The sequence below is a fragment of the Orcinus orca genome, chromosome 14 (assembly GCF_937001465.1).
Source record: "Orcinus orca chromosome 14, mOrcOrc1.1, whole genome shotgun sequence".
Taxonomy (NCBI): domain Eukaryota; kingdom Metazoa; phylum Chordata; class Mammalia; order Artiodactyla; family Delphinidae; genus Orcinus; species Orcinus orca.
Window position 1 is genome coordinate 77,196,601 of NC_064572.1, and position 25,964 is coordinate 77,222,564.

The 25,964-nt window shown below is 36.5% G+C and overlaps 1 protein-coding gene across 3 annotated transcripts in view; it reads right to left on the reverse strand.

Moving 5' to 3' along the window:
- The window catches only part of PDZD8 (PDZ domain containing 8), a 100,602-nt gene that overhangs the window by 49,829 nt on the left and 24,809 nt on the right, over window positions 1–25,964 (reverse strand). For 2 of the 3 annotated variants that reach the window (XM_004265788.4, XM_049697038.1), the window contains one exon: window positions 21,553–21,678. The exons of the other annotated variant lie outside the window; for it this stretch is intronic. In XM_004265788.4, coding sequence (XP_004265836.1) covers window positions 21,553–21,678 — 126 coding nt within the window. The remainder of the gene's footprint in view (window positions 1–21,552; window positions 21,679–25,964) is intronic. 3 annotated transcript variants of the gene reach the window in all.

Genomic DNA, 25,964 nt, shown 5'->3' on the forward strand with positions numbered 1-25,964 from the left:
TATATCAAAAGTCTCAGAGATTTGTTACAAAAAGATATAATAATAAATGCTTGTTTTATTGTTACTATGAATCAATACACTGCAATAAGATTATGTATTTCAATAAAATATAAAATGGATTTTTATCTGATGCTGACATTTGATAACAGAAAATATTAAAAGAAGGGTCCCTTAAAATAAATTCCAAATAAAAATCATTTAAAATATTGAAATACCACCAATATTTAACATTTAATAGTTATCATTCTTAACAATGAAATTTTAAAGTACATAAAACATTATCTACCCTATCAGATAGCCTTGATCTTTGTTTTGTGACAAATATTCCAGATACAGAAAACTTTCATTTTAAAAGCAACTGATCAACTATTAAAAGTACTTCCAAAAACACTTTTAGTTTGGGTTGTTAGGCTCTATGTTGCTTCAGATGTTTATTTCTTTTCTTAAGGATGAAAATATTTTGTCTGATTACCCTGAATTTAATTTTGCCATCGAAATAGATACTGCATTTATTAATTCTGATTTTAGATCAACTTCTGATTCTATGTCAGAGCACTCCACAATACTCACTTCTACTCTTTACATTTCTTCTGTTAAGGTAGTTACAAAGATCTGTAGCCAATGGTGAATATTCTGGAAAAACTGAGCAAACATTACTAGTACTCTAGAAAAGCTAACAACACTACACTAAAGCATGTGTCATAAATGCCAATTTAGTAAGGATCTATTTTGCTTAGAAAACTTATTTCTTTTAAAAAAGTATTATTTCTTAGGATCTGTATAAAGTATACTGTGTGTATAAACGTCTTAATACTTATTTTGTTTGCAAGAATGACCCACGATTAGCAACAGACAGGGAAAAAGAGATATCTGAGACTGACTGCTTAGATTGACTGTTTCTCTCCTACAAGCACCAGATCTGGTTCCCAGGACAAAATTCCTATGTTAGCGTTTCCTGAACCTGCTTTTGACTTGCAATCAGTGGATTCCTTCAACTACTAATGACTCTATGTTGATTAAGATTTAATCCTTTTAGAAGAATAATAATAGTATCCCCCATTTTCCTGATTTCTTGACTGATATCTTGACTGATTTGTAAAAACATATAATTTTCTAGAGAAATGCCAGAAAGGAGTTTCCACTGTACCACTAGTACCAGCCAACTTGGTGAATTAAGAAGGCATTTGCTTTAGTTTACATAGAACATTTAAAACAAAAGTACCCACTTTCATTGTACATCTACAATTCAGTCTTGAGTTAAACAAAGGTTTACTATTCAAATTATATAATCACCAGAAACAAGTAGCAACAGTCACTGGTTAATACATATTTTGAGTAAAATGAACACTCAACATATACTGAATTAGCAAGAAATGAGTACAAATACATTTCTACTATTACTACTTCCTAAGGGAGTAGGAGTCTGTACTGCAAACAAAAAAGGCAAAGAAAATTGCCTTTAGACATCTGTCTCTGGAAAGAGCTATTAGCTCTATAAAAGTTCTTTCCAATTTCAAAATGTTTATTTTTTTTAAAGGCAAAGGTATATTGAAACCTCATGATGTTGAGCATAAGCACAAACATCACCTATCAAGAAACAAAGAGAGAGAATTTATATGACTCAAGACCAAACCACTGAGAAAAGGAAAGGAATTCCCTGTGCACTCTTCTATAAGACAGTCATTTTTATAATCAAAAGTGAAAACCAAAAATCTTTTTTTTTTTTTGGATGATTAAACTTAATTTGAAAGGAGAATCTCACACCTGAAGGGAGTCAAATATCAACTCAAGGGTTGTGAAAAGAATTAAACTTGGCTGACCTCCTATATATGCTTACCTCTGGTCTATACTCCTCCCCCTTGGAAATTATCCCCACCCAGGACTTAACTCTCCCTGTCTATGACGAAGACCTCCAAACCTAATCTCCAGTCCCTGTCTTTCTCCTTCTCCATGTCTAAACCATCAAGTTTGCAGAACACTTCTACAAGGAAATCTAACCATGCCCTACTACTTAAGACATATAAAGTCAAACTCATCTCCCTCTGAAACAAGCACCTCTATTTCCCCCACTAGTCCTGAAAGGGAGAAGCTTTGTCTTGATCTTTGTATCTCTAATATTAGAAAATAATGAGTACTTGATGACCAAATCAAAGTCAATGAGACCATAATTCTCCTAGACTCAAATCCTTAACATTCCTTTGCCTCTTCCACCTATACACATCCACATATTCAGTCACTCACTAAACCCTATCCTACTTACACCAGTTATCCCTTCCTGTTTCTACTAATACACGTCTTTCAAGAACTTACTTCCTCACCTTTAACCTAAATACCTCTTGTCTCTGGGCCTTCAATTTCTCTTTCTATGCAATCTATATATAAACAGCAATTTCTGAAAACAGTGCATCTTAATATCACCGTCAGACATCTTCAATAAATTCATTAGAAGAACTAATTGACAGTCATGGAATAATGGTGCAAAGAGAGGGAAAATTCAGATAAAACACTATTTTGAATTCTTATTTTTCTGACCACAGTTCATTTTACAGTTCACTTTTGTTGAAAGTATCACATATAAGTAATAGCATGCCAACACTGCACTTAAACATTTTGGAGTTTGGCATTTTAAAACACAGTGTTGGCTTTATGTCATCTGGGTTCATACTTAATTTCTTAAATTCTTTTACAATTCAGACATCAGAAGAATTAAAACAGCTGTTTTACTGTATGAAATAGCAGGAGAGGTATACAGGCATACCCTCGTTTTATTGTGCCTTGCTTTGTTGCTCTTTGCTTTACTGATAGTTCGTAGATATTGCATTTTTTTTACAAATTGAGGGTTTGTGACAACCCTGCATCGAGCAAGTCTATCAGCACCATTTTTCCAAAAGCATTTGCTCACTTCGTGTCTGTGTCACATTTTGTTAATTCTTGGAGTATTTCAAACTTTTTGATTATTATTATATTTGTTATGGTGATCTATGATCAGTGATCTTTGATGCTACTATTATAATTATTTTGGGGCACCACCAATCATTCCCATGTAAGACGGCAAACTCAACCGATTTTTGAAATGACAACAAAGGATTTAGACTATTACATAAACTTAGTTGATAAAGCAATGGCAGGATTTGAGAGGACTGACTCCAATTTTGAAAAAAGTTCTGCTGTGGGTAAAATGCTATCAAGCAGCACTGCAAGCTACAGAGAAATCATCTGTGAAAGGAAAAGTCAATCAATGCAGCAAACTTCTCTGTTGTCTTACTGTAAGAAATTACCACAGCCACCCCAGCCTTCAGCAACCACTACCCTGATCAGTCGCAGCAGCCATCAACACCGATGCAAGATTATCCACAAGCAAAAAGATTTTATGACTCGCTGAAGGCTCAGATGATGGTTAGCATTTTTTAGCAATAAAGTAGTTTGCAATTAAGGTATGTACAGTTTTTTAGACATAATACTATCACACACTTAACAGACTACGGTATAGTGTAAATATAACTTTTATATGTACTGGGAAACCAAAAAATTCATGTCATTCACTTTACTGTCATATTCACTTCATTGTGGTGTTCTGGAGCTATGCCTGTACAATTACAAAAGAAACAATACTATTTTCCAACACAGTAATCTTAGGAAAGAGGAGGTGGGGCAAGAATACCTATATAAACCCAGGACAAATGAACTCTAAATTTGGAATCTTCTGAAAAGTCTTCTTCTAGTCAAAAGCAGGCCTTTATGATTATAGATCTATATAGCCTTAAAAACCACTAGGAGTAATATTCAGCAACAGCTCCAAGTAATTCGTTCTGAGTGGAAGTTTTCCCTTACACAAATTTAAATGTCTCATGTTTGAGCTAATTTCCTTTTATCTCTCCTCCATGAAGGTAACAACTTCAGCCTTTATCTTTTTTTTTTTTTTTTTGGCAGTATGCGGGTCTTTCACTGTTCTGACCTCTCCCGTTGCAGAGCACAGGCTCCGGACGCACAGGCTCAGCGGCTATGGCTCACGGGCCCAGCCGCTCCGCGGCATGTGGGATCTTCCCAGACCGGGGCACGAATCCACGTCCCCTGCATCGGCAGGCGGACTCTCAACCACTGCGCCACCAGGGAAGCCCCAGCCTTTATCTTAATGATGCTTCATTACTAATGCACATTTCTACATCCCAAGATCTTGAAAAGGTAATTTTTAAAAAAATATAATGACTTGCCTTCAAATAGGTAAAAAAAAATTCCAAAATCTATATACTTCTAACATAATATGAAAAATTTAAGAACCAAAATTTTTTTCTTCAACAAGTTTTAAAAAAAGGCTATGAAGATAGAATGAGTGAAGGATTTTGAAGTCAAACAAACCTAGATTCAAATTCCAGCTATGGGGTCTTGGGCAAGTAATTTATGGATCTCAGTTCTTCATCTATAAAATGGATATAATACTAATCTCATAAAGATGTTCTGAGGGCTGAAATAATGAATGCAAAGTACCTACCATATATTATATATTGCAGGTAATAAGTAAACGCTATTAGTAACAACAGAGGTATTTGTAGAGTCATGCCCCCAAATATATTCAAATTTAGCTAGATATTTTCTCTTTTTAAAAAAGATAAACTGTCAAACATTAAAATAAATGCTGAGTATAAGGTACACACATTTACCAACTACTCGGGGAGGCGGGGAGTTAATATTTAGCCTTATTTACTTCAGATAAAATTTTTAAAAAAACAGTTACCACTTGAGTCAAAAATAAACAAGTGAATATAATCAAACTCAATACTAAAATAAATGGAAGACCACAAACAAATGCAAGCTAGAAATATTTCCTTGGTTTTAATTTCTAAAACTGCTCATCTTATAAACGAATTTCAAAATTCCATGTTAACAGCCTTCTCTATAGAAGAACTAAACATTTCACTATATAATATGGATATAATGGTACTTAAAGTATTAATTCTTTCTACCAAATTTTTACCTTGAAGCTGCCTCACCTAATAAAAGAAACAGCTGATTTTATTTCAAAATAGTTTAATCACATGATTAAATCCTTTCCTTTGTCTTATAAAATCAAAGTAAAAATACGTATTTCTGGTTCTAGAAGGATGGCAGTGGTGGTAGCATTGTTTTGAGTCTCCCCAAATCCTCCCATTAAAGCACAAAGAACAACCAGGAAAACAAAGGCAATACCTGTCAACAACATCTACAAGAAAACCAAGTGAACAGTACTTTTGGTAATAGTGGTGAAGTGGTCACACAAACTCTCCAACAGACTGAAGTTATAAAAACTGGATAAAAAGAATTTTAAAAACACATTTAAAGATAATGTAAACCTTCCCAAAGCACACAGAAGGCAGAGGACAGTCTAATTTCATAAAATTGCGACAAGGAGTATAAACTGCTAGCATGGGGTTTTCATAGCTCAGGGCTATGGCAGCAGGAAAACGGTGGCGTAGTTCAAGCAGCAGAAAGTTGAAGCCTTATGGGTTTCAAGAATCAGGATAGAGTGCAAAGCCAGCAGAGCCGGCAGAGCAGCTAGAAATTATGGGGAGACAAAGAAATCACTGAGCGGGTAAGTCCCATCTCTGCTCAAATCCTTGGCTGATTGCTAAATAAAGAAGGAAAAATTAGGGCACCAGTCTAAAAAGGCAGCAGTGGGAAGACAAAGAAGAAGAGAAATATATGCTGTTGCTGGGAAGATGGGGAGGGTGGGAAGAGTACGGAGACAAAGTTTGCAACTTGAAAACAGGCAAGTTAACTGCCCACTAGAAAAGAAAATCAATCATCCTCAGAACATAAGAGAATACAGAGTTGCTACAACTCATTATCTACAATGTCCAGTTTTCGATCAAAGAAAAGAGGAAAGTATGACCGATGGTCAACAGGACAGGCGGTAAATAAAAACTGACTCCTAATGGGCCCAGATGATAAGACTTCAATGCAGCATTTATATATTTTTTTCAAAGAAAAAAATATATATATACTCAAAGAGTTGAAAGAACATCTTGTTCAAAGAATTAAAGAAAACACAATAATGAGTGAAAAGATAGGTATTCTCAACAGAGAAATGATAACTGTACAAAATTGAACTTCTAAAGCTGAACAGCATAATAAATGAAATTAAAAATTGGAGATAGCAGACTAGAGATAGCAGAAGACTCAGTGAACTTGAAGACAGATTAGTATTACTCAATCCAAAGAACACAGAGAAAAAAAGAAGAGTTTAAAGAAACAAACTGAACCTCAAGGACCTATGGGGAAAATGAAACAGCCCAACATATATGTAATTTGGAATCCCATAAGGAGAGGTGTAAAAGAAAGAAGCAGAAAAAATATCTGAAAAAATAATGCCCCTAAACTTCCCAAATTTGACTGAAAACATTAATGTACATATCCAAGAAGTTCACTGAAATAGAAGCATTAAAAACAAACAAATAAAGAAAACTACCTCTAGACATAGTCAAAGGACTGAAAACCAAAGTGAAAACTTGGAAGGCAGCTACAGAAAAATGACACACTGCACGTGGAGAGGAGCCGTAAGATTGATTGCTGACTTCTCATCAGAATATAGGATTGAAATAATTAAAGTGTTGAAGGAAAATAATTGTCAACTTAGACGTCTATATCAGGAAAACTATCCTTCACAACTGCATGAAAAATAATTTTCCAGATAAACAAAAACAGAGAATTTGTTGCCAGCAAACCTAAATAACAAGAAATGCTAAAGGAAGTTCTTGAGGCTGGAGGGACGGGATACCAGATGGTAACTTTGATCTGAAGGAAGGAATGAAGGGCAATAGAAATGTTAAATATACAGTAGATGCAAAAAATATTTCTTTTAATTTCTTTAAAAGACATATGACTGTTTAAAGCTAAAAATAACACTATTGATGGGTTAATAACATATATGAATGTAATATACAGGTTTCCCCCTGCTATCCAAAAGTAGAGCATTCTTATGAAACTTTTTGTAAGCAAAAATGGTGTAAAATGCAGAAGCAATTATCTTAGGACACATCTTGCTAATGGATGCACAAAATAAATCAAGATAAAGCACAGATGTTCACAGACACAGTTCAAAGCTACGGCGGCTTGATGCTGGGATGCTGAATGTAGTTCCCAGAGAAGGAGCTTGGTGGTGTCAGCTTGCTGCAAAACAAAGGTTGAATGACATTTTCTCTTTTCAATTTCTGTAAAAGTAAAAATCCTCTTCAAATTTCTTTCAGTTAGCAAAAACAGGTACTAAAGTAGGTCTTTCATAAAGGTGAAGTGGCGCAAAGCAAACTTTCAAAAAGCAGGGGATACCCGTATATGACCAACACTGATGATGTGGGCATAAATGGAAATAAACTATTATGAGGTTCTTGTAATTTACCTTAAGTAACAATATTCTAAGTATATGGGATACATTAAAGATGCATACTCCAATTCCTAGAGCAACCATATACACAGTATAAAACTATAGTTAGCAAGCCAATAAAGGAATTAAAATGGAATACTAAAAAATATTTGATTCACAAGACAGGAAGGATGAAAAGAAACAGAGGAGAGGAAAAAAAAACAGATGAGACAAAAAACAAATGGCAAAATGCCAGATCTAAAAACACAACCTCATCAATAACTACATTAAGTATAAGGGAACTAAACACTCCAATGAAAAGGCAGAGATTGTTATACACATAAAAGCAAGAGCCAACTGTTTATGACATATGATACAACTTAAATATAAAGACACAAATAGAATGAAAGTAAAAGGTTGTTAAAAAAAAGATATATATCTACACACACACACACACACACACACACACACCATGAAAATAATAAGAAATCTGTAGATGCTATATCAATATCAGATGAAATAAATATTAAGGCAAGAAATATTATAAGACAAAGAGGGACCCTTCATAATGATAAGAGAGTCACTATGTCAAGAAGAAATATGAAAAAGAAATGAAACTGAGTTATTTGTAGTGAGGGGATGGACCTAGAGTCTGTCATACAGAGTGAAGTAAGTCAGAAAGAGAAAAACAAATACTGTATGCTAACACATATATATGGAATCTAAAAAAAAAGGTTCTGAAGAACCTAGGGACAGGACAGGAATAAAGATGCAGATGTAGAGAATGGACCTGAGGACATGGGGAGGGGGAAAGGTAAGTTGGGACGAAGTGAGAGAGTGGCATGGACTTATATATACTACCAAATGTAAAACAGATAGCTAGTGGGAAGCAACCGCATAGCACAGGGAGATGAGCTTGGTGCTTTGTGATCACCTAGAGGGGTGGGAGGGAGACGCAAGAGGGAGGAGATATGGGGATATATGTATATGTATAGCTGATTCACTTTGTTATACAGCAGAAACTAACACACCATTGTAAAGCAATTATACTTCAGTAAAGATGTTAAAAAAAAAAAGAAGAAATATGCACCTAATAATCAAATTACAAAAGAAGAGATAAATTAATAGTCATGGTTGAAGATTTAAACACACTTTATTCACTAATTGACCAAACTAGATAAAAATTAAAAACAGTAAAGAAGATCCAAATGATATTACTGGCAGTCCTCACTTTGTGTTAATTGCATAACAGAATTGTGTCCCTGCTTTGCACTGTTCTGACATGCAAGGTTTTGGTTAACACAGTGCCAGGCTGAGTAAGGGTTGTCTGTATATATTTTTGTATAGTTTTGTGTCATAGAAGCACGTTAATGCTCTACATATGAAAAAATAGGAATCAATAAGGATAGAAAGGCAGGGGTGGGGGGAGACTGAAACTGAGAGCAAACTGAAACGAACCCAACTACATTTCAAATGAACAACATAATCACACTAAAGGGGAAAAATTATTCTAATTTATGAATACAGTACATGACCACATGCCCTCAATGGGTAGGGTAGGGGAGAACTGCAAATAAATCCTGAATTCCTTTTAGTAAGTATGTTTTCTGTTCACGTAGGGACAAAGCAATTTCAGAACTATCTGAGATGTATAGGATTGAGCAAATGAGTCAAAGTGCTGATGTTATTGGGAGTCAGGGCTCAAGGGACATAAAAATACAAAAGGGGGAACAACCAAGGCGGGGAAGAACCAAGGCAAGGAACAACCCTATGAGGATGAAATAGAACTGGAAGTATCAGGTGAACTCATGATTTCTAAATTGTGTATCTGTGTGTGTGTGTGGTATGTATGTATATGTTTACAAATGTCTTCACATATATGTATTTCCTAATTCTGCTCACTGAAGGGCCCTATGAATATATGAAGTAGCAATGAACATACCCAACACCCAGATCTTGATTCCTAATATCATTCTCTACTAAAAGGAACCAGGGCTTTTTGGAAAAATAGCCGATTCTAGGACTGTGATGGGGAAGATATAAAATGAACCTGGAACAGCTTGTTATATGTACCAGAAAGTAGTGAAGACCTAAAAAAAAGAAAAAAAGAAAAAAAAGGAGAAAGAAAAGGAGGAGGAGGAGGGGGGTGGGGAGGAGGAGGGGGAGGGGGAGAAGAAGAAGAAAAGCAAAGGAAAAAAATACAGGGTTATTTGAAGAGGCTCCTAGTGGTCATATATGAGATAATTTAGGCACCAAAATAATTAAGGATGGTAAAGAATTATAGTGATTGAAAAAAATAGGAATCCATGAGTCCATGCTGATGATAATTATGGAATAAGGGAGAACTCTTGGTAATGAAAGAAGAATGTCAAGCGCTGTGGTTTTCCTGTATTTGTGTTAACATTTAAAAATTTTAAAAATGATGTATTTTTGGAACCCAGTAAAACAGCACTCTAAAAGGTGCTGAGAAAACAGAGGCTTTAGAACAGTGTGTGAGTCAGTGAAGAACTGACCTTAATTAGAACTTCTATCTATAATTAGGACAGACTATCCTAAATATACTGCTCTGGAGTACAGAACTCTCACACAACAGAACTTTATAGGCTTTGCTTTCACTACTATAATCTTAAGTTTGTTTTTTAAAAAATATAAGTGGTTGCTAAAACCGGAAAAGAAAGAGAGAAGAGAAGAGAAGAGAAGAGAAGAGAAGAGAAGAGAAGAGAAGGGAAAAGAGACCCATTACATTGTACAACAAAGATGTAGGGGACAAATCCCTCCTAGAATCTGAGGTCAGAATTTCTTTTCCCCTGAAAAACATGCACAGTTTATCAAGAAATAAAAACTAGGAACTCCATCAAGTTTCCTTTGCTGCCAGAAAACTGATCTTCTCTTCTCTACATGGTTGTTTTTGATCTAATTTATTTTCTATTTAACTGCATATAGGTATATCATTTTTGCAAAATACCTAAAATCCTTTTAGAAGATGGACTATAAATTATAAATTTAAAAATAATAATCTTAATATGATTGTAATACTAATGTGAAATAATTTAGTCTAATAACAATACTACAAATACAGCAATTGAGTTCTTCTGTGGTTAAAATCTAGCCTTAGGCAATGTGAAAAAAAAAGCAACTATTCAGAATGACTTTGCTTTTTGGTAAATAGAACCAATTTTTACAAACAAAACTGTGTTTCCATTCTCAACCTTTATTTTGGAAATTCAAAACTGTTATTTCATGTAATTAGAAAAGAACTTCCCTTTACAGTGTGAGACCCTTTCAAATCAATAAAATTCAAATTCCAGTTCTCATAACCAAATATGCAAAAAAGAACACTTTTGTTTAAGGATTTGTTTTCTTCTTGATAAACAAGATAATGATTATATTAAGGCATAATAATAGAAGCCATATCTACTGAAGCCTTACTATGTGGTAGGGAACTGTGGTTTATTTACCTACCTCTGATCACAATTACCAGCAAGGTAGCACCCTTGTCCATTTTTCTAGATGTGTAATTTCCCTGAGAACACATAACAGTAAGAGCACATAGCTAGGATGTGAACACAGCACTTTCTAACTCAAAAGCCAGTATTATTTCCACTTCATGTTGCCTTCTAAAGCATAAAGCTTCCAGCTGTACAACTCCAGTATTTTCAGTAAACAGTTTTCTATGAATACTTCTAACTTGTTTCCTCATTGGCAAAATTCACTCTCAAAGCCTTACAACAGATAAGTTTGATAAATCTTCAAACAGACTTCTGTAAGTCTGAGATTACTTCAAAATAAAGTTAAAAAAGAAAAAATCCTCACACAGAAACATTTTATTATTTCAAAATAAAGTTTAAAAAATAAAAAGAAAGAAGTCCTTGAACAGAGCCATCATTGTCTGTGGATCATGAATATGATGTTCCATTTCATGGATTTTGGGAAAAAATTATTAAAGTTACATTCTTTTTACTTGATTCAAGGTCAAGCTCTAAAAAGCTTAGAGTGGGCGGAGTCAAGATGGCGGTGTGGGAAGATGCCGAGTTAGAGTCTCCCCACAACTAGGGCGCCTGCTGGCCACTGGTGGGGGACCCTGACACCCAAGGAAATGGGAGGAACCCCTAAGTGAACTGGTTGGATGTGGGGGGACTGAGGAGTAGGAGAAGTGGAGGTCAGACAGGATCAGTCCCCCTGAGGCCAGGGAGATCAGGAGAGGCAGGTGGGAGGGGCCCTCTTGGAGGAGCAGGAGAGGAGGGCGTTTTCCCTGCCCACTCGAGCCCAGGAAACCTGCTGGGCTCCCAGGTGAGGTCCCCTGCCCTCTGAGACCAGGGGAGGGGGGCACGTCTGGGCCCCTTCTGTTCTGTTGAGCCTAAGCCCCACCCCCCACAGCCTCCAGGGCCTTTTCCAGCCCTGTGGGTCCTAAGTATAGGCCCTGCCCACTGCCCAAACCTCACCCTTGCTTAGGCCTCCCCCCCACCCTTTTCTCCTTTCCCCTCCTCCTCTTTTTTACTATTGTGGTACTGTTGTACCTTCCTGTCGTTGGTTCAACTATATTTTTATTTTTATATTCTTTCTTTTTTTTTTTTTTGCGGTACACAGGCCTCTCACTGTTGTGGCCTCTCCCACTGCGGAGCACAGGCTCCGGACGCGCAGGCTCAGTGGCCATGGCTCACGGGCCTAGCCGCTCCGCGGCATGTGGGATCTTCCCGGACGAGGGCACGAACCCGTGTCCCCTGCATCGGCAGGCGGACTCTCAACCACTGCGCCACCAGGGAAGCCCCTTACTTTTATATTCTTTCTAACACATCTGTTAGTTTCCTAGTCTAATTTTATTTTTTACTTTATAATTGTTCTTTTTTTTTGGCCGCCCCTCGTGTCTTGTGGGATCTTGGTTCACGAGCCGGGGGTCGGGCTGAAGCTTCTGCAGTGGGAGCTCTGAGTCTGAACCACTGGACTAACAGAGGCCCTCAGACCCCAGGGAACATTCATCGGAGTGAGGTCTCACTGAGGTCACCATCTCAGCACCAAGACCCAGCTCTACCCAACAGCCTACAAACTCCAATGTTGGAAGCCTCAGGCCAAACAACTAGTAAGATAGGAACACAATCCCACTTATAAAAAAAAAAAAAGAGAGCAAAAAAATATGTCACAGATGAAGGAGCAAGGTAAAAACCTACAAGACCAAATAAATGAAGAGGAAATAGGCAATCTACCTGAAAAAGAATTCAGAGTAATGATAGTAAAGATGATCCAGAATCTCGGAGACAGAATGGAGGTTCAGACTGAGAAAATACAAGAAATGTTTAACAAAGATCTAGAAGAACTAAAGAACAAACAGAGATGAACAACACAATAACTGAAATTAAAAATACACTATAAGGAATCAATAACAGAATAACTGAGGCAGAAGAACAAATAAGTGAGCTGGAAGATAAAATGGTGGAAATAACTGCCAGGGAGCAGAATAAAGAAAAAAGAATGAAAAGAACTGAAGACAATCTCAGAGACCTCTGGGACAACACTAAGTGCACCAACATTCGAATTATAGGGGTCCCAGGAGAAGAAGAGAAAAAGAAGGGTCTGAGAAAATATCTGAAGAGATTATAGTCGAAAACTTCCCTAACATGGGGAAGGAAATAGTCACCGAAGTCCAGGAAGCACAGAGAGTCCCATACAGGATAAACCCTATGAGAAACACACCAAGACACATATTAATCAAACTAACAAAATTTAAATTCACAGAAAAAATGTTAAAAGCAGCAAGGGAAAAACAAAAAATAACATGCAAAGGAATCCCCATAAGGTTATCAGCTGATTTTTCAGCAGAAACTATGCAGGCCAGTAGGGAGTGGCAGGATATACTTAAGGTGATGAAAGAGAAGAAAACCTACAACCAAGATTACCCAGCAAGAATCTCATTCAGATTCGACGGAGAAATCAAAAGCTTTTCAGACAAGCAAAAGCTAAGAGAATTCAACACCACCAAACCAGCTTTATAACAAATGCTAAAGAAACATCTCTAGGTGGGAAACACAAGAGAAGAAAAAGACCCACAAAAACAAACCCAAAACAATTAAGAAAATGGCAGTAGGAACATACATATCGATAATAACCTTGAATGTAAATGGATTAAATGTCCCAACCAAAAGACAGACTGGCTGAATGGATACAAAAACAAGACCCATGTATATGCTGTCTACAAGAGACGCACTTCAGACCTAGGGACACATACGGACTGAAAGTGAAGGGATGGAAAAAGATATTCCATGCAAATGGAAATCAAAAGAAAGCTGGAGTAGCAATACTCAGATAAAACAGACTTTAAAATAAAGACTGTTATAAGAGATAAGGAGGGACACTACATAATGATGAAAGGATCAATCCAAGAAGAAGATATAACAATTATAAATGTTTATGCACCCAACACAGGAGCACCTTGATACATAACACAAACGCTAACAACCATGAAAGGAGAAATCGACAGCAATACAATAATATGGGAGCATTAACACCCCACTTAAACCAATGGACAGATCATCCAAACAGAAAATAAATAAGGAAACACAAGCTTTAAATGATACAATGGACCAGACAGATTTAATTGATATTTACAGAACATTCCACCCAAAAGTGGCAGAATACACTTTCTTCTCAAGTGCACATGGAACATTCTCCAGGATAGATCACATCTTGGGTCACAAATCAAGCCTCAGAAAATTTAAGAAAATTGAAATCGTATCAAGCATCTTTTTTGACCACAATGCTATAAGACTGGAAATCAATTACAGGAAAAAAACTGTAAAAAACACAAATACATGGAGGCTAAACAGTGCACTACTAACCAAGAGATCACTGAAGAAATCAGAGAATTAAAAAAATACATAGAAACAAATGACAACGAAAACACGACAACCCAAAACCTATGGGACGTGGCAAAAGCAGTTCTAAGAGGGAAGTTTATAGCAATTCAATCTCACCTCAAGAAACAAGAAAAATCTCAAATAAACAATCTAACCCTACACTTAAAACAACAGAGAAAGAAGAACAATGAAAACCCAAAGTCAGTAGAAGGAAAGAAATCAAAAAGATCAGATCAGAAATAAATGAAAAAGATGGGGAGGGGGAAGGGTAAACGGTGACAAAGCGATAAAGAGGCATGGACATATATACACTACCAAACGTAAGGTAGATAGCTAGTGGGAAGCAGCCGCATAGCACAGGGAGATCAGCTCGGTGCTTTGTGACTGCCTGGAGGGGTGGGATAGGGAGGGTGGGAGGGAGGGAGACGCAAGCGGGAAGAGATATGGGAATATATGTATATATATAACTGATTCATTTTGTTGTGAAGCTGAAACTAACATACCATTGTAAAGCAATTATACTCCAATAAAGATGTTAAAAAAAAAAAAGAAATAAATGAAAAAGAAATGAAGGAAACGATAGCAAAGATTAACAAAACTAAAAGCTGGTTCTTTGAGAAGATAAACAAAATTGATAAACCCTTAGCCAGACCCATCAAGAAAAAAGGGAGAGGACACAAATCATTAAAATTAGAAATGAAAAAGGAGAAATCACAACTGACACTGAAGAAATACAAAGGATTATAAGAGACTACTACAAACAACTATATGCCAATAAAATGGAAAACCACAAAGAAATGGACAAATTCTTGGAAACATACAATTTTCCAAGACTGAACCAGGAAGAATTAGGAAATATAAACAGACCTATCACAAGTAATAAAATCGAAACGGTGATTAAAAATCTTCCAACAAACAAAAGTCCAGGACCAGTTGGCCTCACAGGCGAATTCTATCAAACATTTAGAGAAGAGCTAACATCGATCCTTCTCAAACTCTTCCAAAAAATTGCAGAGGGAGAAACACTCCCAAATTCATTCTACGAAGCCACCATCACTCTGATACCAAAACCAGAAAAGGGCATCACAAAAAAAGAAAATTATAGACCAATATCACTGATGAACATAGATGCAAAAATCCTGAACAAAATACTAGCAAACAGAATCCAACAACACATTAAAAGGACCAGACACCATGATCAAATGGGATTTATCCCAGGGATGCAAGGATTCTTCAGTATATGCAAACCAATCAATGTGATACACCACGTTAACAAATTAAGGAATAAAAACCATATGATCATCTAAACAGATGCAGAAAAAGCTTTTGACAAAATTCAACACCCATTTATGATAAAAAACTCTCCAGAAAATGGGCATAGAGGGAAACTACACCAACATAATAAAGGCCATATATGACAAACCCACAGCAATCATCATACTCAATGGTGAAAAACTGAAAGCATGTCCACTAAGATCAGGAACAAGACAAGGATGTCCACTCTCGCCACTCTCATTCAACATAGTTTTGGAAGTCACGGCAATCAGAGAAGAAAAAGAAATAAAAGGAATCCAAATTGGAAAAGAAGAAGTAAAACTGTTACTGTTTGCAGATGACATGATACTATACATAGAAAATCGTAAAAATGCTACCAGAAAACTACTAGAACTAACCAATGGATTTGGTAAGGTTGCAGGATACAAAATTAATGCATAGAATCTCTGGCATTCCTATACACCAAGCAACAAAAAATCAGAAAGAGAGGTTAAGGAAACAATCCCATTTACCACTGCAACAAAAAGAATAAAATACCTAGGAATAAACCTGCCTAAGGAGGTGAAAGACTTGTACTCAGAAAACTATAAAACATTGATGAAAGAAATCAAAGATGATATAAACAGATGGAGAAATATACCATGTTCTTGGATTGGAAGAATCAATATTGTGAAAATGACTATACTACCCAAAGCAATCTACAGATTCAGTGCAATCCCTTTCAAACTACCAATAGCATTCTTCACAGAATTAGAACAAAAGATTTTACAATTCATATGGAAACACAAAAGACCCCGAATAGCCAAAGCAATCTTGAGAAAGAAAAATGGAGTTGGAGGAATCAGGTTCCCCGACTTCAAACTATACCACAAAGCTACAGTAATCAAGACAGTATGGTACTGGCACAAAAACAGAAATATAGATCAATGGTACAGGATAGAATGCCCAGAGATAAACCCGTGCACATATGGTCACCTAATTTATGACAAAGGAGGCAAGAGCATACAATGGAGAAAAGTGAGCCTCTTCCATATGTGGTGCTGGGAAAACTGAACAGCTACATGTGAAAGAATGAAGTTAGAACACACCCTAACACCATACACAAAAATAAACTCCAAATGGATTAAAGACCTAAATGAAAGACTAGACACTATAAAATTCTTAGAGGAAAACACAGGAAAAACACTCTTTGACATAAAATACAGCAAGATCTTTTTTGACCCACCTTTCAGAGTAATGGAAACAAAAATAAACAAATGGGACTTAATTAAACTTAAAAGCTTTTGCACAGCAAAGGAAACCATAAACAAGACAAAAAGACAACCCTCAGAATGGGAGAAAATATTTGCAAATGAAACAACACACAAAGGATTAATCTCCAAAGTATACAAACAGCTTATGGAGCTCAATATCAAAAGAACAAACAATCCAATTAAAAAATGGGCAGAAGACCTAAATAGACATTTCTCCAAAGAAGATATACAGATTGCCAACAAAAACATCAAAGAATGCTCAACATCATTAATCATTAGAGAAATACAAATCAGAACTACAATGAGATATCATCTCACACCGGTCAGAATGGCCATCATCAAAAAATCTAGAAACAATAAATTCTGGAGAGGGTGTGGTGAAAAGGGAACCCTCCTGCACTGTTGGTGGGGATGCAAATTGATACAACCACTATGGAAAACAGTATGAAGCTTCCTTAAAAAACTACAAATAGAACTACCAAATGACCCAGCAATCCCACTACTGGGCATATACCCTGAGAAAACCATAATTCAAAAAGAGTCATGTACCACAATGTTCACTGCAGCACTATTTACAATAGCCAGGAAATGGAAGCAACCTAAGTGTCCACTGACAGATGAATGGAATAAGAAGATGTGGCACATATATACAATGGAATATTAGCCATAAAAAGAAACAAAACTGAGTTATTTGTAGTGAGGTGGATGGATCCAGAGTCTGTCATACAGAGTGAAGTAAGTCAGAAAGAGAAAAACTAATACCGTATGCTAACGCATATACATGGAATCTAAAAAAAAAAAAGGTACTGATGAACCTAGTTGCAGGGCAGGAAGAAAGATGTAGACACAGAGAATGGACCTGAGGACACGGGGTGGGAGGGGGAAGCTGGGGCAAAGTGAGAGTAGCATCGACATATATACACTACCGAATGTAAAATGGTTAGCTAGTGGGAAGCAGCAGCGTAGCACAGGGAGATCAGCTCGGTGCTCTGCAATGACCTAGAGGATTGGGATAGGGAGGATGGGAGGGAGGCTCAAGAGGGAGAGGATATGGGGACATATGTACGCATATGGCTAATTCACTCTGGTGTACAAGAGAAACTAACACAGTATTGTGAAGCAATTATACTCCAATAAAGATCTATTAAAAAAATAAAAAGCTTAAAAAATAAACATTTATAAGAATATTAAGCTAAAACTATAACAATGACATTATAACAACCTATGACATTATAACAACCTGGACATGTTTAAATAGTGCTCGCTCAAGCAGGAGAAATGTGAATATGTATGCCTAAAGGCTAAGAACTCAAGAAACTTCAACTCGTGACAGTAAGCTAATTCAAAACAACGTTATATATATACAAGTGGTCTACGGAAATGTTCTAATCTTAATTGGTTTATGTGCTCTTAAAAATTTGATCATTCTAAAACTTTCCTCTATTTGTTTCAAATCTTCTCATATCACTAAGTGAAGTTGTCACGGTAAAAATATCTCAAGAGGTCTTAAGCCTTAAATTTCCAAAACTGAAATAAATGATAAGCATTTTTTTGTCCTTCCTCCAAAAAAGGGGGCACTGTTATTTGTTCTTCCATTTTCTCTAGAGTGTCCCTTTCTTTCTGTTTTAGAGATTACAATAAACCCCACAAGATGAATTTATATTCAGAAGCAGGAAAAATGAAAATACTTAGATTACAGTAGTATCTCCTCTTTAGTTTGAATCTTACAAACTTGTAATCTATATGAATTGAGAGTTCTTTTTTTTCTACTAACAAAAATGCTCAGAAGAAAAACAACAATGTAAGAAAGATTTTAATAAGAATATGAGAAGAATAAAAAAGCAGGAATGAGTTGAAAGTAGTAATTAGTAATTTATTCTCTCCTTCATTAACAATTTTAAGTGATCCTTAAACTGTGTGAATAACACATAGCACCACAACACTAAGTAACTTTACATGGTTGGGTTTATAAAGATAGTGACTAAAACACTATTGAGATAGTGTGCTTGTTCCCAAGATTAAGCTGTCACCTGGGAAAGGTGCTGGCCTACAAGGACTAACATAAGAACATGAACTACTGTCCATGCTTTCTCCTTCAACTCTCCAGAAATACTGGTCTTTATTTTTATATTTTTTGACAAGGTGATACAGTCACAAAAATCAAACAGTATAAAAAAGGTTATAGTGAAAAGTTTGGCTCTCACCTTCACCCCTGTCCATCATCATTAACTCAGTTCCTTCAACCTTTTCCCCATAAAAATTTTTATTGGTTTCTTGTATATTCTTTCAGAGATTCATTATACACTTCCTTATTAAAATAAAATAGGATACATATACTTCATAAATTGTAATGTTTTTCTTTGTATTATTTATCTCAATTCAACATGACCTAAATAATGCCTGACTACACTCTCTCAATGCCTTCATGCAGTCTTGGGTTCAAGGCTGACCCAAGGTTTTAAGTGAGCAGTATCTCAAATAAAGCAAGAGAATGGTGAGCAAAGGAGACAGCAATAGCAAGTGGTTAAAAAGCCGCAAACAGGGGGCTTCCTGGTGGCGCAGTGGTTGAGAGTCCGCCTGCCGATGCAGGGGACGCGGGTTCGCGCCCCGGTCCGGGAAGATCCCACATGCCGCGGAGCGGCTAGGCCCGTGAGCCATGGCCACTGAGCCTGCGGGTCCGGAGCCTGTGCCCCGCAACGGGAGAGGCCACAACAGTGAGAGGCCCGCGTACCGCAAAAAAAAAAAAAAAAAAAAAAAAAAAGCCGCAAACAACAGACATATAATTAATCCATAATCCCATCAGCAACACCAAGACAAAAGAACTAGTTTTTTAAAGTTCCTAGCACAGTACCGATTACACATCATATACACTGCATTAAATATCTGTTCAATGAATCAATCAATGAATCTTCTTCAAGGCTATCTTTGCAAGTTTGGGGATAGGCAGGTGAATAGGTAGGTAGGAATTAACAACAGGAGAGTCAAGAAATTTTTTACAAAGCTGCCTTTCAAATGTTTAGAAGTTGCTATGATTATTTTGGAAAAGGTAATCCAATGGTATGATTTTGATGCCTGTGAATCTATAAGAAAATTCACTGAAAGAAAGTATCAGTCCAAAATTTCTTCAGACACAGGCCACTTGATAAACATCCTTCCAAATGATAATATAAGCCCAAATTATAATTAGATATTTATAATTATAATTAGATATTTATATAATTGTAAATTATAATTAGATTTTAGACAGGAGAGATTTAATACTTATGCTTACCATAGCGTATTGGCTTAGCTACTTCAAATTCAGACTTACGTAGAGCCGTATTTTTATTGTATATATCATTTTACTGTACATTGCAGTCCCTTTTACAAAATTTACAGCATATTCAGTCTTTCTTTGATAAAAGAATTCCCTTTAAACTAGACTTTCTGACATAATCGTACACAATATTGATTCACTCCAAGACTTAAAAAAATATTTAGCATATTACTAGTATACTCAAAATTAACCTATTAGCAAGGATACAGGTATATTTGGTATAAAATAAAACCTCTGGATTCAAGCACTTATTTTTTATTATGGGCTGAAAATAAAAATAGAGTGATTAAGCAACAAATAAGTGGTCACAGAAATGTAGCAATAAGGATAGTGTATTTGTAGTTGGAATGATCAGGAGACACAGTAAGGAGGCAGTTTTTAAGGTGAAGCAAGAAAGGCTAGTCTCAAGGAACAGAAGATGGGCTAGGGCCTTCAGCCAGGAGAATAGTGGAGAGTCAACACAGGAGCTTGGTACGTTAAAATATCTAAGGCAGGGAATGGCAAACTACAGTCCATGGGCCAAATCCAGTCCACTGCTTGTTTTTATAAGGCTTGTGGGCTACCAATGGTTTTCACATTTTTAAATGGCTGAAAAAAACAAATCAAAAGAACTTTATGACACATAAAAATTATAAAATTCATATAATAAAGTTTTACGGGCACACAGCCATGCCATGCCCATTCATTTACCTGTTGTCTATCTATGACTGCTTTCACACTACAAGGCAGAGTTGAGTAGTTGCAACAGAAACCATGTGAATCACAAAGCCTAAAATATTTACTATCTGGCCCTTCAGAGAAAAAGTTTGCCAACCTCTTCTCTTAGGAAGGCCTATGTGGCTGAAGCACTGTGAGTGAGGGGCTGGGTGGAGAAAGAAACTAGAGAGGTAAAGAGGGGCATGCAAGCCATGAAAAAGATTTGGGTCTATATTCTAAGAGGAATGGGGAAGCCATTAGAGAATTTTAAGTAGGAAAGTGACAATCAGATATGCATTTTGAAAAGCTCATTCTGGTTGGAGATAAGTAAGGAGGCTAATGTAGTAAGTAGTTCAAGCAAAGTATGAACACAGCTTAGACTATGGGGCTGGAAAAATAAAGAGGCTGGGCAAGATTACTTCTGAGATTCCCTTCCAGCTCTAAAATTTTAAGAATCACAGGAGTTTACAAGTCTGATTTTGCAACTTTCCAGGGTATTTCCAATTATCAAAAACAGTTCTCAAAACTGTTATGCTATGAACAGCTTTCTAATAGGTAGTAAGAAATATGCCAACAGAGCATTATGTATCTAAAAAGTTTGGAAATTACTGCAGGATAAATGATCACCCCCACCATTAGAATGCTTTCTAAAATATAGTTTGTATTTTTTATAAGTGGGAAAGCACTACTTTTATGAAATTTACAATTAAAGAATTTACAGATAATACAATATAAATTAACACAGCGGGGAATAAACACAAATACTGCTCAAGTACATTTTCAGTGTACTTTCTTTCCTATAATGTAGTAATGACAAAACAAAGAACATACCTGCTACATTCTAACAATGTAACTTTAAGGCGGCCTTCCGTAAGTGCCCATTGTTGTATATGGATATGCTCTTCATCATCTTCTTCGAATCCTTGCAAGGTTTGGAATGGGAAAAACGGCTTAAACCTGACAAAAGTAAAGATAAGTCTAAATTTCTGAATAATAAACACCACACTTTAAAGCGTAATAACAAAACCTACCTGTAGGAAAACAACACAAAACAAACATCTAATGCTGCATGTGCCCTATAAAACCAGAGCTTACCACACTCCCCCATAACTGGCAGCAAACAGTGCCTTCTTGGTGGGACCCAGACTTCCTGTTTTTTTGGCATGCCCTCATTGACAAGGCAGGACACCCAGAACAAAGGAAAAGAAAATCTAGAAGCCACCAGTGGGCCCTGAAACTTGGGTGGGACAGGAGAGAGGTTCTTTCTGGACCAGATGGGAAAAGTGTTCCTACTGTAAAAGATCAAAATTCAGAATGCAGTCTTCCATGGAAACAATAAAATTGGATAGCGATTAGTACTAGATAATGATAAATAATAATAATAACAACAACAATTAACAGCAGCAAAGGTATTTATCAGAGATGTTTACTATCTGCCAGGCAGTGTGCTAAGAGCTTTACATGCTTTATATCTTATTCAATGCTCAAAATCCTGAGTGGGCAATATGATTAGCTTCCCACTCCAGATGAAAGGAGTGAGGGTTAGAAAGGTTAAAGAATTTGTTCAACATTACACAGTGAGTGGCATAACCAGAATTCAAGCTAGTTTGACTAGCTGACTACGTAACACTTCAGATACCTATGAATTATTCAGGTCTTTATGTGCTCATTGTTAATACTCTTGGGTTTTATGTAGAAGCTTGTGGTGAGTTATAAACTGTAAGCTTTAAAAACTTTAATTTGAACATAATTCATACTCCTCCATTAAAGTAAAGGACAAAGAAAATGAGAAAATTGGGCTTGAGGGCCTATAGTTTTCAACTAACCCTACACGCTGTCACTGGACATGACATTTGTCTGCTCAAAAGCTTTAATGCCTTCTCACTAACCACACACAGTATAAATGATAGTCAAAAGTTCTTGGTTTCATATTCAAGGTCTACCACAATTAATCTTTCCAATGGTATTTTTCCTTATTAGAAACCTTCCAATCTAGAAAGTATAGTCACCTCATGTACCCAGAAGATGCCATGCATATTCCTGCTTTCAAGCCTTTTGTACCAACTGGAGGTTTTCCCTATTCCTCAAAGCCTACCCAAACCCTAAACACTTTCTATAATCAGCTTTAGGTCCTACATCACAGCAGACCACACGCACTGCTTTCACTCTTCTTTACCTTGCAGTCATTTAAACTGCTGGGCACTTATGCCTTGAAATCTCAAATGTGACCTGGTTTCACAATTATCTTTACCCCTCACACACTATCGGGACTGAAGTATGTATTGGTCTGATTTATAAAAATCCAACATAAAAAAATGAAACAAACATTTAGAAAATATGAATAGCCCACAACAATTTATACTGAAAGATAGTGATAGAGAGGGAGAAATACTATTTTACAGTTTCCCAATGAACAGGATTAAAGAAAAAATTCTTAGGGAAAGATAAGGAGGTATACAGACAATGCTCAGTGCTTTTCTCTTGCTTCTGAAAACAGATGGAAAACAGAAAGCCCCTTTAGTTTCCTAATTTCCATTGAAATCATTTGATTCAGACAGACTGGCACCAAATTTTTGAGAGAAAAAAAAGAAACTACATTTATCATGTTAATACGATGTTGTAGCTGAGTGTTTTTAATAAACAACCCTTATGGCTCCTGAAGAACATATAACTGTCACTCTATTAAAAAAAAAATCACAAAAAGCACTACATACACTAGCAACCTTGAATATAATAATCCAAGTTTGCTAAATCACAGCTGCTCTATGAATCAAATTTTCTTGTCAAGTATAAAGTTAAAATTTGATTAAAAAATTTCTCACAGGTGTGTGACTTCAATGTTGTAAGTAGTAAAGTCTAATTTGGGTTTATTAATGCTTCTAGGGGGGTTGCTAAAAGGATTTAGGCACAAAAATAAACCAGAATCAGAAAAAATGTATTCCATTTTAAAATAACACACTAAACAGTGGGATAGAGCTACTTGTTCAACACCCTCTCACCATACACAAAAGTAAACTCAAAATGGCTTAAAGACTTAAACATAAGACATGATACCATAAAACTCCTAGAAGAGAACATAGGCAAAACATTCTCCGACATAAATCGTACCAATGTTTTCATAGGTCAGTCTTCCAAGGCAATAGAAATAAAAGTGAAAATAAACAAATGGGACCTAACCAAACTTACAAGCTTTTGCACAGCAAAGGAAACCATAAACAAAACAAAAAGACAACCTATAGAATGGAAGAAAACATTTGCAAACGATGCGACCCACAAGGGCTTAATTTCCAAAATTTACAAACAGCTCATACAACTCAACAACAACAATGAAAACAGCCCAATCGAAAAATGGGCAAAAGTTCTAAAGAGACATTTCTCCAAAGAAGAAATACAGATGGCCAATAGGCATATGAAAAGATGCTCAACATCGCTAATTATTAGAGAAATGCAAATCAAAATTACAATTAGGTACCACCTCACACTGGTCAGAATGACCATCATTAAAAAGTCTACAAGTAACAAATGCTGGGGAGGTTATGGAGAAAAGGGAACCCTCCCACCCTGTTGATGGGAATGTAAGTTGGTGCACAGTCACTGTGGGAAACAGTATGGAGGTTCCTCAGAAAACTAAAAATAGAATTACCATATGATCCAGCAATCCCACTCTTGGGCATATATCCAGACAAAACTATAATTCAAAAAAATACATGCACCCTTATGTTCATAGTAGCACTATTCACAATAGCCAAGACATGGAAACAACCTAAATGTCCATTGACAGACGAATGGATGGATAAAGAAGATGTGCTAAATATATATAATGGAATACTACTCAGCCATAAAAAAGCCATAAAAAAGAACAAAATAATGCCATTTGCAGCAATGGCAACTAGAGGGATGCAACTAGAAATTATCATACTAACTGAAGTATGTCAGAAAGAGAAAGACAGATACCATATGATATAACTTATATGTGGAATCTAAAATATGACACAAATGAACCTATCTATGAAACAGAACCAGAACCATGGACATAGAGAACAGACTGGTGGTTGTCAAGGGGGAGAGGGTTGGGGGAGGTATGGAGTTGGAGGTTGGGGTTAGCAGATGTAAGTTTTTATATATAGAATGGATAAACAACAAGGTCTTATTGTATAGCACAGGGAACTATATTCAGTATCCTGTGATAAACCATAATGGAAAAGAATGTTTATGCGTATAACTGAGTCACTCTGCTGTACAGCAGTAATTAACACAACATTGTAAATCAACTATATGTCAATAAAACAAAACAAAAGCTATTTGTTCAGCAAGCTACTAAACAGAAACCACACATTCACCAAGAACACTTGGTTTTCAAAACTTTTAGTCCAAGTCTTTAAATAGCCCAAACTCATAAAGGAATCCAAACAATGAAGTAGGCTACTTCTATCCCTTCCTTTTATATTCCCATCATACCACAAAATCCTTCCTTCATTAGCCTATATCTCCTGTGAACCTATCAACTTAAAAATGTCACTGTTTTCGCACTCAAGTTCCCTTTCTTTTCCCCTCACTCAAACCTTCTTTTACAAGCTATCTGTACTTCCTCTTGTAGAAAACTTTAAAAACCAACCTGGGAAGATGGACTTTTATAATGACAGCATGAGACACTCCACTGACCTGTTCCCAGTGAAGCTGGTGAAATTATTAAAACAAATATTAAAGCCTCTGGAAATGGTCCTAAGGGCAAACAAGAAACTTCCATTCAAGAAAACCTACAGAAATATGGTAAGAAAGGTGAGAGTCTGTGGTGTTGGAGCCAAGATTGCTCAGCAGGGAAGAGATTCCACTCTGGACTGCTGAAGCGAAGAACACAGGCTGCCTCACTTCCCCAGCACCCTGTCAGAGGGCCTTCTTCCTGGTTAAGTGCAGGGCATCAATGTTTCTCATCTGGCCCTCGACCACCTATTACTAGGCTAAGTTCTGGGAGAGAACGGTCAAGAAGTTGGGAGCTCCTTTCTTTGACCGAGTTCCCACTTGAGAAACAGAGACTACCTTGGGCATAGCACACTAAGAATACTGAGGCCTTGATAGTCCTTGCCCTGGCTTATGAAACAGTGGTTCTACGCCAAGAGAGGCAAGCCAAGAGAACCTCAGGCTGCCACCACCCCTCATCCCACCTCCATCTAGGGTCCAACAGCTAGAGTGGGGGTGTCACTCACAGAGAAGCTTGCCATTGTCCCCAACCCTAGCTCCAGAGC